The sequence below is a fragment of the Aphelocoma coerulescens genome, chromosome 7 (assembly GCF_041296385.1).
Source record: "Aphelocoma coerulescens isolate FSJ_1873_10779 chromosome 7, UR_Acoe_1.0, whole genome shotgun sequence".
NCBI classification, from domain to species: Eukaryota; Metazoa; Chordata; class Aves; order Passeriformes; family Corvidae; genus Aphelocoma; species Aphelocoma coerulescens.
Window position 1 is genome coordinate 2314514 of NC_091021.1, and position 14244 is coordinate 2328757.

A 14244-nucleotide genomic window follows, 5' to 3' on the forward strand; every position below is an offset into this window, starting at 1 on the left:
GACAACAGGCCTGCCAGCCCGTGTGCCCCAGCACCTTGCCTTCCTCTCATCTCTGAACATTCTGCTTTCCCTAAAGCAGTTTTTTTGGGTTTTGTTTTTGGTTTTTTTGTTTTTTGTTTTTTTTTTTTTGTGGGGATTGAAAGGAAAAGGGAGGTGGTACCAGTGTAAATCCTGCGGTGGAGTTGCACTGTTCTCTCCAGCGTTCGGGGCAGCAGCACACACCGACCCCGGCAGCGGGCGCCGGGTGGGTGACGGAGCAGAAAACTTCCCCTTGTCCGAAATAACCCTGCATCCAAGACAGGGATTAACATATTCCCAAACTATCTCCCGCAGCCAGCCTAAGATAAAACGCTGGTCCCTTCTGAGTCATGAGAATCCCTGTGCTGATTTGATGAGAGGGGGCAGCGGGGAGGGGAGATGCCCCGGCTCGGTCCTCGCCGAGGCTCGCCTCTGACATCAGCACGAAACCGGCCATAAAAGCAGCGACCGGAGGGGACTCCGGCTCAGACAGCCGCCACCTGGCTCAGCAGGACGGCAGCCGGGCACCTCTGCTCGCCTCGCCTCGGTAAGTGCAGCCCCGCGGCCGGGAGCGACGCTTTTCTCTCCTTCGCGTGATGCTCTTGTTGCTGGGTAACTCCCGAGCGCTGCTTTGCCTCCGTGTGTCCGTCCTCGCGTCTGTCCAGCCGGCTGGGGGGGGGGGGGGGGTGTGCCAAAAGTTGGTGGCCACAGCAAACCTGAGCTCTCGGGAGCCCGGTCGGTCTCCTGCTCAGCAGGTTGCAAACTTTTCCTTTGCGAAAGTCCCTGGAAATGGAGCACCCCCGCCGTGTCCTGCCTCGCCCAGCTCTCCCTCTTTGGTCCCTTGCCCCATTCCCTCGTTTCAGGAGGCTGCAAAAATCCAGCCCATCACTCAGCCCACCCTGCACAGTCCTGCTCACTTCACTACCTCAGTGCTGTGAAGTGTGGCACGGGGGGTTCCCAGGTTATCATTTCAGCAGCCGCATCCAGGGGTGGATTCCAAGGGTACAGAGGTGGTCATGATCCACCCATTCATCCATCCACCCATTCATCCATCCACCCATTCATCCATCCATCCATCCATCCATCCATCCATCCATCCATCCATCCATCCATCCAGCATCCAGCAGCAAAACCCATCTGCGGCTCTGCAACCTCTGCTTGGTGCAGCCAGCCCTGCATTTTGGTGATGGACCCCATTCCCGGGCTGTGGGGTACCACAGGTGTACTGGGGGTCCCAGAGAAGACCAGGCCTGACCTAAGGCACTAGGCTAGGATCAAAACTTACGTTAGTGAACACGAGGTCTGTGCAGCTCATGTTTGGAGGTGATATTTTCCCCAGAGGCATCAGCCCCAGCAAAACCCCCGGGTTCTGACGCAGCTGTCCCCAAGCCCTTTGCTGCTGGCCCAGGGATGCTGTGGTGGGGACACGCATCAACAGCCAAATCCCTTCTCTCCTGCAGCCATATCGGAGTCTTCAGCAGGGCTCAGGGGACTTCAGAGCGGCCAGAAAGTGCTGGGGATGAAGCTGGGGTTCACCTGCCTCCTGTGGCTGCTGCTCGTCTGCCTGACCCTGCCCGCCACCCACGGCCGCATTCTTGAGCGCTCCATGGAAATCAGGAGTAAGGAGAACATGAGTAAGGGACTCTCCCCAGCCAACCCCTGCCTCCAGCCCCCTCTGCACCCCCAGACTGCATTTGGGGGGTGAGGAGGTGCTGCCGCTGTGCAGGAGCACAGGTCTGCTTTGAAACAGCCTTTGCAACAGCTTTGATCCTCCTCATCCCCCTTCCCTGCTCCCCTGGTGTTCGCCACCCCCCCACTCATGGGTGCAATGCCCCATCCCCTTCCGTATCCTCCAAGCCCCTGACGGACCCTCGGCTTTTCCCTCGCAGACCCGGACATCGACCCCTCGTGGTACACGGGCCGCGGGATCCGGCCGGTGGGGCGCTTTGGGAGGCGACAAGCCCTGGCCAGGGGCACCCACCCCGGCGGGGCCGGGCAGCAGCGAGGCTGCGCAGCCCCCCACCCGCACCCCCACCCGCCCCGGCAGGAGCTGAGCCCCTGAATCGGAGCTGACAATAAAAACCCTTCTCCTCTCACCCCTGTGTCCCAGCCTCTCTGTTGCAAAACGCGGCATGGGCGGGCGTGGGGGGTGTGACCCCCAAATTTGCATGGTCGCCATGGTTTTCTGCCTGCTCTGGCAGTGTGTGCAGCATGACAGCACTTCCCTCTCATGTTTATCCCCTCACACCCCAAAAAACACCCTAAAAATAAGCCCAGAGGACCCTTTTCCCAGGTCTATCCCCTGGGGTCCCACAGCGTGCCAGCTCCCAGGGGTGCCTCCAACACCTTCATTTCCATGAGCTGGGGCCAGAAACAGCCACCCCATTTCATGGAGCTGGGATCAGAAACTCTTGGGGAGCACATGATGCTCTATCCACCACGCTGCCATGCCCCAAAAACTCAGAGGTTACTGCCCTGCAGACAGGGTGAGTGGTGCTGCCTTTGGAGAGAGCACAGGTGGGATTTTCTCCTCTGCCAGCCATGGTGAGTTCCCACAATGGACTCATTATGTGTAAAGGGGAGGCCCAGCAAGACACAGGGCACTGTGACACCACATGTTGGCTTTGGCCCCATTCTGGCTCGGTGACTGCTCCCAAGGATGGGCTGTGACCCCTGTAATGGGGTGGATAGGGTGAGGAGAGCTATGTCTCTGGTCCCTGCCACCTCCAGGCTCCCTGTGGTTCCCGAGGTGGACATGCAGGACAGGGAAAAAACCCAACATACCTCTAGGGCAATATTCTCTTTATTTGCAGCCTGGATGTAAAACCACCAGGATCTTTGCTTTGGGAAATCAAACCCTCCCTTCTCAGATGGAAAGGGAGATGGAGGAGGTGACAGCTGGGGGTGGGGGGAATGTCACCAGTCAGGGTTGGTGGCAGTGTTACTGGCAGCTCGTGCTCTTCTCTGGAAACCGGGAGCTGGGGAGAAGAAACCCCTGTGCTTCATCTCCTGGCTGAAGATGGTGCTAAAGGGTTGAAGAGGCCTCATGCACCAGGATGGGCTCTGAACTGGCTTTGAGAGGGAGGGTGGTCAGGCTGAGCTGTTCCTGCAGTTCTGAGTCCTCCCCTGCTTTGTCGCTGCCCCCCGTGGAGGCCGAGCCCAGCCCTGCTGAGCGTGGAGTGTCCCATCCTCAGCTCCGGCAGCACCTCGTCCTCACCCCGCTCGCCCTCAGGTCGACAGTCGACCTCCCATATGGGGATGGCTTGGATGCCTTCTCTTTTTCCCTCCTCAGGAGCTCTTGGACTAGGAGGAAACACAAGGCAAGTAAGGGCTCTTTTCTCCTGCCAGAGGCTGGGATGCACCCCGTGTCCCACCCCAGGAGACCATCCCACGGTTCCCTGAGCAGCTGAGCTGGGGACACCACTGTGCCTAGATTGGATAATAATGCAAAATAAAATCGTGGCTCTGGGAGAAGGCCTGAAAGCCATCTCTGACACTGGAATATCCTGGGATGGATCTGTCCATCCTTCTGCCTTAAGGGGTGGCGCAGGCTGGTGGTGCAGGCTGGACTGGCTGGGAGGAACATCTCAGTGACAAGTAGGAGCAATGAAGGGGGTGAGCTTTGCAGGGGCTTGGGACCGTGGTTCACTTGCCTCACCCAGAGCCATCCCAAAACTCACCTATGCACATGAAGATATCATTCACTTGATGGTTGGATTTTGCAGATGTCTCCATGAACAGGAGGCCTTTTGTTTGTGCAAACTCTTCCCCCTCCTAAGTGGAGACAAGCAGAGTTATTCCCCTGCTCCCTCTGGGGCTGCTTGTTCAGTTTCATGGTGGCATTTGATGGTGGCTCAATAATTGTATGGGGACTTTGGAGGTGTCTGAAAACCTCTTAAACTCTTGGCTTTCCTTGGAAATTTTCCTTGGATGTATCCCAAAGCTTTCTGTGAGGAGTGATGAGGGAACCCCAGGCACTCACCTCGGTGGTGACCTCTCGCTCAGCAGCAAGGTCTGTCTTGTTGCCCACCAAAGCAATCACAATTTCATCGGGAAGGAATTTCTTCTCCAGCTCCTCCAGCCACACCTTTGCTCTGCTGAATGTTTGCTGGAGAGATGGAGACAAAACCACCCAGTGATCTGGTTTTGATTTAATCCCTTTGTCTCAGACCAAGCTGGTTGGGTGGCACCAAACCAAAGAGGGTGAAAGAGATGTGGTGGGGAGGTTCTGATTGCCCTTCTCAGGGAAACAAATCACCAGCCCTCAAACACATTTAGGGACAAATCACCCTTGGATGGGGTGCATGGCAGACAGAAATCAGCCCTGGGTGGTGGCATGGTCCTGCCAGGGGCCTTACCTTCTTAGCAATGTCATAAACGAGGAGGGCAGCATGGGCATCCCGGTAGTACAGGTGACAGACACTCTGGTACTTCTCCTGGCCTGCCGTGTCCCAGATCTCAAACTTGACAGTGGCCTCGTCCAGGTTGAGTGTCTGTGTGAAGAAGGAGCCTGCAGGCAAGATGCAGGGTGTGTGTTCACTTGGAGCAAGAGCAGGGAGCTCAGGTCCCCTGACCTGAGGCCAAACCCATCCCAAGGGTCAGTGATGATGTTCTAATGCACAGAATCCGGGGGGGGGGGGGTACTTCTTGTGATCACTGGCACTGGGCTGACGTGGCCCTTCCTGGCAGCAGATTCAGGTGGATGACATCAGGTTTGATGTTGGATAACTCTGAGCCTTGCAGAATAGCCCCCAGATAGAGAGACAGCTCCACCCGGCTGGTGGGCCAGAGCTCTGAATGGGAATGTCCACGGAAAGGGCTCCCACTGGAGTAGAGCCTCCATCCCTGCTCCTGAGGAGCAGATGGCTGCTTGTGGACCAGCCAGGGACAAGGCAGAGAGACAAGAGGAGAAGCTCCACTTTGCTCTGCTCCACCAGCTGGCTCTTCAGTACAGGTGGGATCACAGCCTCCGTGCCTGCTGTGCCTTCTTAAGGCAAAACCCAGGTGCATCACGTGAAATTAACATATATAATGGCTAGGGGCTATAGGACTTAGGCAGGGGGGATTGAAACTAGGTGATCTTTAATGCAAACTGTTCTAAGAGACCCTCCTGGGGTGCCTGAATAGCTGGGAGGGCAGCACAGCATGCAAAGAGCAGGTGGGCTGCACAGTTTGAATCCCACGGCTCACTCATTCTGCTGCTCGCCTGCTTCTAAAAAGCAGCACTAAGCCAGACTTGTGTGATGTGGATGTGGCTTTTCTTGTGGCCTGGTGCTGAGGAAATGGGCTGCAGAGATGTGAATGGTGAGGTTCTGGCTTTTGGGCAAATCTGCATCATGTTCCAGAGTGGGTCTGTGCTACTGCAAGATGGACCAAGCAGCTCTCCTGCATCCTACCCTGCTGCAGGGAAGGGCATCAGGCCTGGTCTCTGGCCCAGAGCCTTTGAGCTGTTGGAGCCGCTCACTCACATCCCACGGTTGGCAGCAGCTCCCTGAAGTCGTTTTTCACGTATCTGTAGGCCAGGCTTGACTTCCCCACGGACATGCTGCCCAGCAGGACCACCTTGTACATGTAGGAGGGACGAGGCCCCTCCGGGGACGTGCCCGGTGTCACCGTCTGTGCCATGTCCTGCAAGGAAACCAACTCTGTTCAAGGCACATCTGCAAGTGGCCCCAGGATCAGCTGAGCCGCCTGCAGCAGCTCCAGCACAGCAGCAGCAGGACAGGTGGGGCTTAACTTCGAAACAGGCTGGGAAAAAATCCTGAATATCATTAATTGCAAATTTAATGCGTCAAAGCATCTGCCACTGTCAGTTACGACCAGAAGGTGGAGATGTTTAGGAAGAAACTGGATGCCAGAAGCCTCCTTGGATGAAGGCAAGGAAACTGGTGCATCTCCTTTAAGGGGACAAGCTGGAGGAATTTCCTGGCAGAGGGAAACCCCTTCTGGCTGTGCTTTGCTCTCCAGCACACCTCCTTCCCCAGAGTTCTGGTGAAGAGCTCAGGCTGATGTCTCACATTTATCCTGGTTAGAAGTTCTATCAGGAGAGCCTCAGGAGTGAGAGGCCCTGGCCTGAGCAGCCCTGAGGAGCAGCAGCACACAAATCAGATGGCAAATGCTCCTGCACCCTGGGTAAAGACCCCCAGACAAACCAAGCCCCTGGAGTGCCACCCCCACGTCACCCCAGGGTGTGGCTGGGGCCACTCCGTGCCCAGGGATGGCAGGGAAACACAGACCCAGTGACAGTGATTGCCTCAAACCTGACTCGAAAAGAGCTGCTCCAGAGCCTTGGCTGTGCCCTGGGAAGAGGCTGGTCGGCGGGAGCCCTCCTGGGTGGCCCGTGTGTCCCCTCCTCCCAGCCCTGAGGTCAAGGAAGTGCCCCTGCCCCGCTGCTGGTGGGGACTGCCAGTGCAGGGCAGCAAATAACACTCTGCCTTGCTTTGCCCTGGTTCCTCCTTGCCGAGCTCCTCCTCCGAAAACACTCTGCTCATGTGAGCAGTTATAAAGGAGAGAGGAAAGTTCATGGGGTGTTGGACTGAGCAGGATGCCAGGGTGAGCACTGCTGGAATGGGGGGCTTCCCTCCATGAGGGAGAAAGCCCTGGTTAGGCAGACAGCAGGGATCTGCAAGATTTATAATGAAGATTTGGTGCAATTTCTACCTCAGGACTTCAGGAATCTGGCTGTGGAACTTGGCTGGCAAGCAAGAAGTACCTTTACAAAGACACCTACAGCAGCATCAGCAATGGAGCTCCCTGCTCTCTGCAGCTCCCTGCCCTGAGAAAAGCCCCTTGTTCCTGTGAGCTGCTCATCCCACGTGTCTCCCTTATTTTGCCTGTCCTCCCTCTGCAATCTGGCAGGCACCAGACCTTTAACTCTTCATTAAGGCTGCCATTAAGAGTGTTTCTTGGCTGAACCCAGGTCTGTGTCTTTACATCCAAGTAGTTTTTCTGCTGGGTGAGATGAGCTCTAATCCCCTTAAATAACACAGGTAACATCATCTCCCCCAGCTCATGCAGCCCTGTGATGAAGAGCAGGATCACAGTTTGTGCAGAACACCTAGTTAGACATATTTTTCAAGCAGGAAGAAGATAAGCCCTGTGGCACAGCAGAAATGTGCTCCTTATGGTATTGATTGCATACATTTGCCTCTTTGTAGGCTGGAAATAAGACTGCCATCCATTCTGGGCAGTTATTGCCAGTGATAAGCCATAAAACTCTCTAAGGAAGCAAGAAGCTGCTTGAAAACCACCCAGGATTGTCTATATTAAACATAGTTTCTCATCATTTCCCTCTGCTGCTCTGTGTTCAACCTTAGAAAGTTGGGTTGATGCTGGAACAAAACTCACCTGAGATTTACTGCAATGAGCTTTGCCAAAGCTCACTTGAAACTATTTTTTCCCCCCATGTTAAGAGGCAGAGGGTGAGTCTCCCTTCCCACCTGAGGAGGATGGCAAGGAAGCAAAACAAGTGGCTTTGTTCCAATTCAATGGAAAACAGGATTTAGGGGGAAATGGTGGCGGGGTTGTGCCCTCTTTTTTTTATTGGAAAAGGAGAGTACAAAGTAAAACCCTGCCCCTTGCTAGATAAGGGGCTATGGGAAAAGCATCCAGACATCTCCTGTGATCAATTTGGAGAGCAGCCTGGGGAACAGCTGAGGTGATGCAGGTCCTCTCCTTGTGCCAAGAGGCCACACTGAGGGGCAGGGAAAGCTCAACCTGCTCATATCCAGTATAGTCAGAGAAAATAAACCAATTTATCTTCAATCAGCTGTAGAAATCCTGCTGGTAGATTTAGTCTCCAGATACAGTTTAATATTTTGTGGCAGCTGTATCTAACAGCAGATATTAGGGGCAGGCTTGCTTGATCCTACACTTATCTTGAAGGTGAGTTCCCAAACAGCCACACCACCAATCGTTTCTCACTTCCTAACAGAGGATTAAACATTGCTGCACCCAGGAAATTGTGTTCAGCATCTTTAACCTGGGCTGGAGGGATCTTGGTGTGGTTATCGTTGGGGATAAGCCTTTTATTTCCAAAGGAAAGCAGTAAAAAAAGAAAAGTCACGCATACCTTTGGGGATGGAGTCAATGACAAGTCTTATTTAAAACTCTGTTTAGCTGCCTGGGAAATGAATGTTGTTTAAGTGTAATGATGTCTAACTGGTGTCTAAGCTTTTCTAGGTCCTAAAACCATTAAAGCCATTTGCTGGGTTTCCACAGAGGTGCAACAGTGATCCAGAACAACAATTAATAAACACCTCAGAAAAATTACAGGACTTCAACACCTAACTGTGTAAGTCTGCAGTATTTAACCCTGCAGGTTTCGGATGTGATACTTTAGGTCCCTAAATTAAATACTTAATCCCCCCCCCCCAAGGTAGTTGTCATGCACCTACCTCCCCAGTTAACTTCTAGCATTCAGCTCAAAGCTCTCCTCTATTTTTGGGAGCCTCCTCCTACCTGCTTAAGCTCCGGCTTAAGTAGGAGCACGGCCACTCGGAAAGTTCACTTAAGCCAGGGTTACCATGGGACGCAAAAATCCCAACTGCAAGGACTTAATGTGTAAATATTAGATTTACACTGTGATGATTTCTCAGAACAGCTCCCCTCAAAGCGGAGGGGAAGGGAATAAGGATCATTAACCACGCAGGGAAGTAAGGCAGCAATAAACGGGACCGCCCTGGGCTGTGGGAGAGACCGAGAGCTCTGCTGACACCTTCAAAACAGCTCTGGGAGGATGGGGGCAGGGCAGAGGGCTTCCTAAAACCTCTTCTCTTGGGCAGGGAGTCACTGAGGACCGTGTCACCCTTCGTGCACCCTTCGTGCCTTGGACGTGAGGCTGCTCCCGTGAGGATGAGTCTTTCCGGAGCTTGCCTGGGAAAGGCACCTTGGAGAGGGCGGGTCGGGGCTGGGGGCCTGCCTGGTGAGGAATTCCTGAGCAGAGGATGCCTTTACCTTCCCGAAGCCTTGCTGTCTCCCAGGGTTCCTGTCCGTGTGTCAGGGGTGACAGGATGACGGCCCCATCCGTGCGTTCGAGCCTCTCCGTGTCGGGAGCAGCTAAAAGCGAAAGCGCCGGCTGCGGGAGCGGTGTCAAAGGTGAGAGGCAGCCCGAGATCAGTGAACCTTAGACCTGACACCAGGTCTAAGGTCTGGCAGCCAGACAGGACGGCGCGAGGCTGTTGTCACTGTGGCCATGCCCCCAGCACCCCTCCATCCCTCCCTCCGCTCCCCACCTCCCACGCTGGGGTTTGGCGGTGGGTGGATGGATGGGCGGACAGACAGATGGATGAATGGGTAGGTGGGGCTTTCCCCATGTCTTGGGATGCAAGAGCAGCCCTGCTACCAAGAAAATGGGGGTAAAAGCACCTCGGACCCGTCAAGGTTTGAGGACCAGGGAGGGCTGGGTGTGGCTGGAGCCATGGCATATCCGGGATCTGTCCTTCTCCGGATTTTTATAACATGGCAGTTCCTGCTGACGAACATTAGACCTGGCTTTGGTCTTGTGCCAGGTACGGGCTCAGATATCCCGGGCTTGGGATTGCAAAGGGGATTTCTTCTGTGGCAGAAGACATGCCCGCTTGTCTGGCAAAATGCTTCAGCTGCAAGACAGCTGCTCCTGAGCTTGGCAGGTATAAAGTGAGCAAACCCGGAGCATTTTACTGCCTGTTAATTAAGGTAATATCTGGTTACCCTAGGCAGCTGGGGCTTCAGTGTTTTGAAGAAGGCTGCTCTTGTTAAAGCTTTAATATCTTGAGAGAGAAATCACAGCATGTTATATTGCATTGGGATAACGGGTCTGGAATGAGAATGGGATGATCTGATAATTAAACATCTGAATGAAGATAATTCTGTGTTTCTGTCACTCCTCTTGTCATAGTCAGTGTCTTTCCTTCAAGTAAGATATCTGGAAGTGAAACAGACTTAACAAAATCTAATCCTAATGGTTATAGAGAACAGGGTGAAAAGCAGAAGTCCTACAAGAAAGCTTAAAAACAATATCATCCTAGTTTTGAAATGAAAAATGTGTCTTGTGACTTCCAAGGCCTAAGCTCTGCAGTTCAATTACTTCCCATTTCAGTGATGAAAAGCCATGCATAGTTTACCTTCCCAGGTCCTTCCCATCAGCTCTGCAGAGGCTAGAGCTGGATTTGGGGATCCTTTGAACACAGTTCCTAACAACCCTATGAATATATGTAATTCTTCCAGCCCAGAAGCAGTTTAATGTACTCCCACCCCTTTCTCCTACAACTTGTTTCCCAAAGGAGCTGATCTAAAGCCTTATTTTTTTTTCTAGGACTTTGGATTAGTCAGTCCTTCCGTTCGAGTCTCTGTGACCCTGTGCACAGTTGCACTGGCATAGCAAGGGGGTAGGAAGGTGTTTCAGGGTTTTGGAAGGGACAGGAGCATGGATACCTTGGGCTGGGGTTGCTGCAGCAGGAATCCTTGCCCACAGCAATGACTTTACCCACTGGTTTGGACCTACAGGCTCTGGTAGCATCATGCACCTAAATTAAGCACCTAATTTTTAGTAGAAAAAAGGCCTGGGAGGCTTTGAAGCCTTATGAAAGGATGGCTTTGTCACTGCTAAGAGAAGCTGCATTCCCAGGATGTGCTGCTCTGTTATTTTCATACCAGCCTCCTCTGCCCGAGCAGATGTCACATCTCAGAGGCCTTTGTGAAGGGCTTTTCTGAAAGAAGATGGTGGGGGTGAGGTGCCCAAACAAAGTGCCGTGGCCTGGCTGGTGTAAATATCCTGGAGGCCTGCAGAGCCCAGGGAGCGTGTCCCTTGTGTGGGCTGGGACAGCCTCCCCTGGAAGGCTCTTCTGCAGCTCCCCCCACTAGAGGGCACAGCCCATCTACCATTTATGACAGCGAGGGTGCAGCTGCCCAGTCTCATTTCTGAACTGGGCGGCCAAACACACACCAGTCCATGAGAGATGGACTGAGGTCTCCTGCCAGAAGTGTGTCTGGACAGCCAAGCTTCTCTTGTTCTTTGTTCTCCAAACAACTGGAATGAGAACGTCTCTGATAAGCACCTTTGCAGTGCCAGGGAGCCAGAAGGTTTTCCCATGTATCTCTGTCTGCTTGCCTGCTTCTTGTGAGGGAAAATGTCCAGGATGGTCAGGATCAGGCCTTCTTCAGTGGCGAGTGGTTTGCAAATAGAGACTGTGGCTGCATCGATACTGGATGGGTAGAGCACCTGGAGTGTCCTGCACAAAGGGATGCACCTTGCTGTGCGTGTGCACTGAAGGGTTCCTCACTTGAAATAAATTTTACTGGTAAAAATGGGTCCTGGGCTGTTTTTCCGAGGTTTAGGGACTGCATTTCATTTTATGCTTGCCTGATGTAATTACATCACGAGAATTTGGAGGATGGGTCTGGCCACAGGAGTGGTGTGGATCAGATACAGCTGGAGCCCTCTTGTAGACATTCCCCCACTGCTCCACCTCAGCCTTTTATTTTAAACTGTGAAGGAAAGGGTGATGTGTCAGTGGTGCACAAGAATGCCAGAGCAGGTCAAAATAAAACTTCTAGGCTAAGCACGCAAGAATAATTCCAATAATCTTGTATTTCTGGCTCTGCCTGCTGTGTAACTTTGAGCAGGATGCCTCTCCTTCCCCCTTTCTCTGAGTTAAAGGAGGCACAAGCACACAGATCTTTGTGGGGCAGTTTAGGAGCTCCTGGAGGGCTCTTTTTCAGTGGTTGTGTAGCACTTGGTTCTCCCTGACTGTGACTGCTGTGAGGAAGCATCGATATGGGCACTGTAAATCCTCCCTTGCTTAAGGAAGAGTGGTTGTGTGGGAAAGGCAGCAGAGTCTGGAAATAAGGGCACTACCCTGAGCTGAAAACAAAGACTGAAGCCTCAGGTTTGCCACTTGTTTGCTTTCTGCCTGTGGGAAGAGTTATTTTTTCTCCCCTGACTTGTTTCTCCCCCTCTGCTTGGCTCATCCACGTGGATTCCATGTGCTTCCTGGTGTGCCCTGTGCAGGCAGCCCAACGCAGGAGGTCTGATCACTATCAAGGCTCCCACACTGTTGAAATGATGCTTAGACTTTGTGTTGCCCAGAAATTATGCTCATCTTCAGCATTTTTGGTCCTGCATACCACGAATTTGTTCCTGATAGGTCAGTTTGTATCCGAAAAACACTCTCATTTCGTATTTTTTCAAGAACAAACACCTGAGACCACGGTCGGCAAAATGAATTTGAAATAATCAATCCATCCAGAGGTCACAACAAATGATGTTCTCAGAACTGTTTGCCATACCTGTGCTGTTAAACATGCCATCCCTTGTTTGCGTGCTGGTTTTCATACAAAACATGGCTAAGGAGTTAAATCACAGAACAGAAATGCTTGAAATGTCCTGGTCTTTGCTGTTTCCCGTTCTCTGTGTGATGAAGTAATGAAAACCCAGGGTAGCCCATTAGTGATCATGATGCCATGATGATTTTTTGCCTTTTCTTTCATATCCCTTTTATACCTTGTAACTTCTGTACTCTTAGTGTTTTTTAGCCTACATTCTTAGACTTACTTTGTTAAGCTAGGAGACTAAACATCTTAGGAGCCCCCGCCACCAAGGTCCTCTCCAGAACACATTTTCTAAACTAAGATAGGACCATCCAGGGGGAAGGATCCTTGGGGAGGGGGCTCACTTGAGGCTCTCATTGGGGAATCTTTGATAGATCTGCTAATTAGTAAGATCTATAATGTTATACTCGATCTATCGTGTGTGTGCATTGTGGGGCGCATTCTGGCCCATTCCACCTGGGCGTGGTGCACCTAAGGATCCTTATAATAAATACAGAGGTAAAAGCCCTTTCTCCCTTCTAACCGTGTTTGACTCTTGATTTTAAGACCAGGAAAAGGCATCAATCATACAGGCAAGGTCTGGCACCACTGCCATGGAGCATTAAAAGATCATTTTGTTGTGAGAGGAGGAAGGGTTGTGCCTTTGCTACTGAAAAAAACCACTGAGATCCACACTGGTACAGTGATAAAAAGTTAAGAAATATTTTAAGGATTGGTGGAGTTGTAATGGTGAACAGATCATTCACACTGTGGCTCAAAACTGTGAGCCTGCCCTGAACTGCTTCAGGCCTCTAAAATGCTCGTCTTCCTGTATTAATTATTAACGTTGCTAAAACACTCCAGAGATTGGCCTGGAAACATTAAACAAGCTTAATATTAATAGCTCCCAGATGATTAGTGATGGTGAACATTAGCATGTGTTAAAGACTGAGGAGGGAAAATAACTACTGACTACAATAAACATTTGAAGTGTGGTGGCATTAAATTACAAAAAGAATACAAGTGTGAACCACAAGAAAGGCTTTCCTACAGCATTAGCGCTTGAAGAGACAGGTGAGATTGTTTTCACCTCTGAAATCACACTTGACAGGTCACAATAAATAGCCTTGAGGAATGTGCTGAGGTTCTTGCCATGTGTCTAATAAGTAAAGCACAGCTTGTGTGAAAAGTCAGTGTATGTGGCTTGCTCGAGTAAAGACGTCTGCATTGAACAGTTTGCTTATTTCAAACTTCACTTCTCTTTTCTCAGCGGACCTTGGCCAGGAGGATGCTCCTCCATGAGTCCAGCCCACCTTGCCAGGAGAGCTGCCACATAGAGACCTTTGGCTCTAGGTTGGGTACCCAACTTCAAAGGAAAAGTCGGCTCCTGAGGGCTACGGAAGTGAAGGAAATGGTTCTGTGAAACAAGAGATATTGTTATCTAAGAAGGCACAGGTTTGGCAGCATTTTACATGATTAAAGCATTTAAGCACTCTCTTCCATGTGCAGGGTCTGGTGTCTACCCTGAGCTCCACGTGCTGCTTTTTTGCCAGTGGGGATCACATCTGGGATGGACCTTGACCTCTGAGAAAAACTTGGTGGCAGCTGGCCAGCTGGCTTCAGCTTTTAGTGTGGGACTGGCAGAGTGATCACACATGTTCCCTTAGGAAAGCAGGCTAAAAATGGCTGTCAGTGGTACCTTTCCAAGCAAAGGGCTATAGAGGAGCTCCATGACAGCCAGAAGTTGCTCAGTAATCTCCCCCAGAAGCATTTCATCTCTCTGTGTTTGCGAGGCAGCTGTATCAAATGCAACTGAAAATGCTTTGCCTGTGCTTGGAAAGAGAAATATTTAAGCAATGCTGTCTAGCACAGACTTGAAAAGCTCATGTGGGTGTGAATATAAGCTTAGTTTCCCTGAAATCCCCACCCAGCTTTGGG

General features: G+C 51.7%; 2 protein-coding genes across 3 annotated transcripts; one reads left to right on the top strand and one right to left on the bottom strand.

The window, feature by feature from the left end:
* Nucleotides 1-1537: 1537 nt before the first annotated feature.
* On the top strand, nt 1538-2080 carry PRLH (prolactin releasing hormone). The gene is made up of 2 exons (XM_069021452.1): nt 1538-1637; nt 1908-2080. Exons 1-2 carry the CDS (start codon nt 1538-1540, stop codon nt 2078-2080), a joined length of 273 nt encoding a protein of 90 aa, XP_068877553.1.
* Nucleotides 2081-3109: 1029 nt separating this feature from the next.
* Nucleotides 3110-9227, bottom strand: RAB17 (RAB17, member RAS oncogene family). 2 transcript variants are annotated; one of them, XM_069021439.1, is made up of 6 exons: nt 8974-9227; nt 5487-5646; nt 4377-4528; nt 4001-4126; nt 3699-3792; nt 3110-3321 (listed from the first exon to the last, which is right to left on the bottom strand). In XM_069021439.1, the coding sequence occupies exons 2-6, from the start codon at nt 5641-5643 to the stop codon at nt 3209-3211; spliced, it is 642 nt and encodes a 213-aa protein (XP_068877540.1). In that variant the 5' UTR covers nt 5644-5646; nt 8974-9227; the 3' UTR covers nt 3110-3208. The 2 variants fall into 2 exon arrangements, with proteins under 2 accessions (XP_068877540.1, XP_068877541.1); XM_069021440.1 differs by lacking the exon at nt 8974-9227 and adding an exon at nt 6279-6357.
* Nucleotides 9228-14244: the final 5017 nt, after the last annotated feature.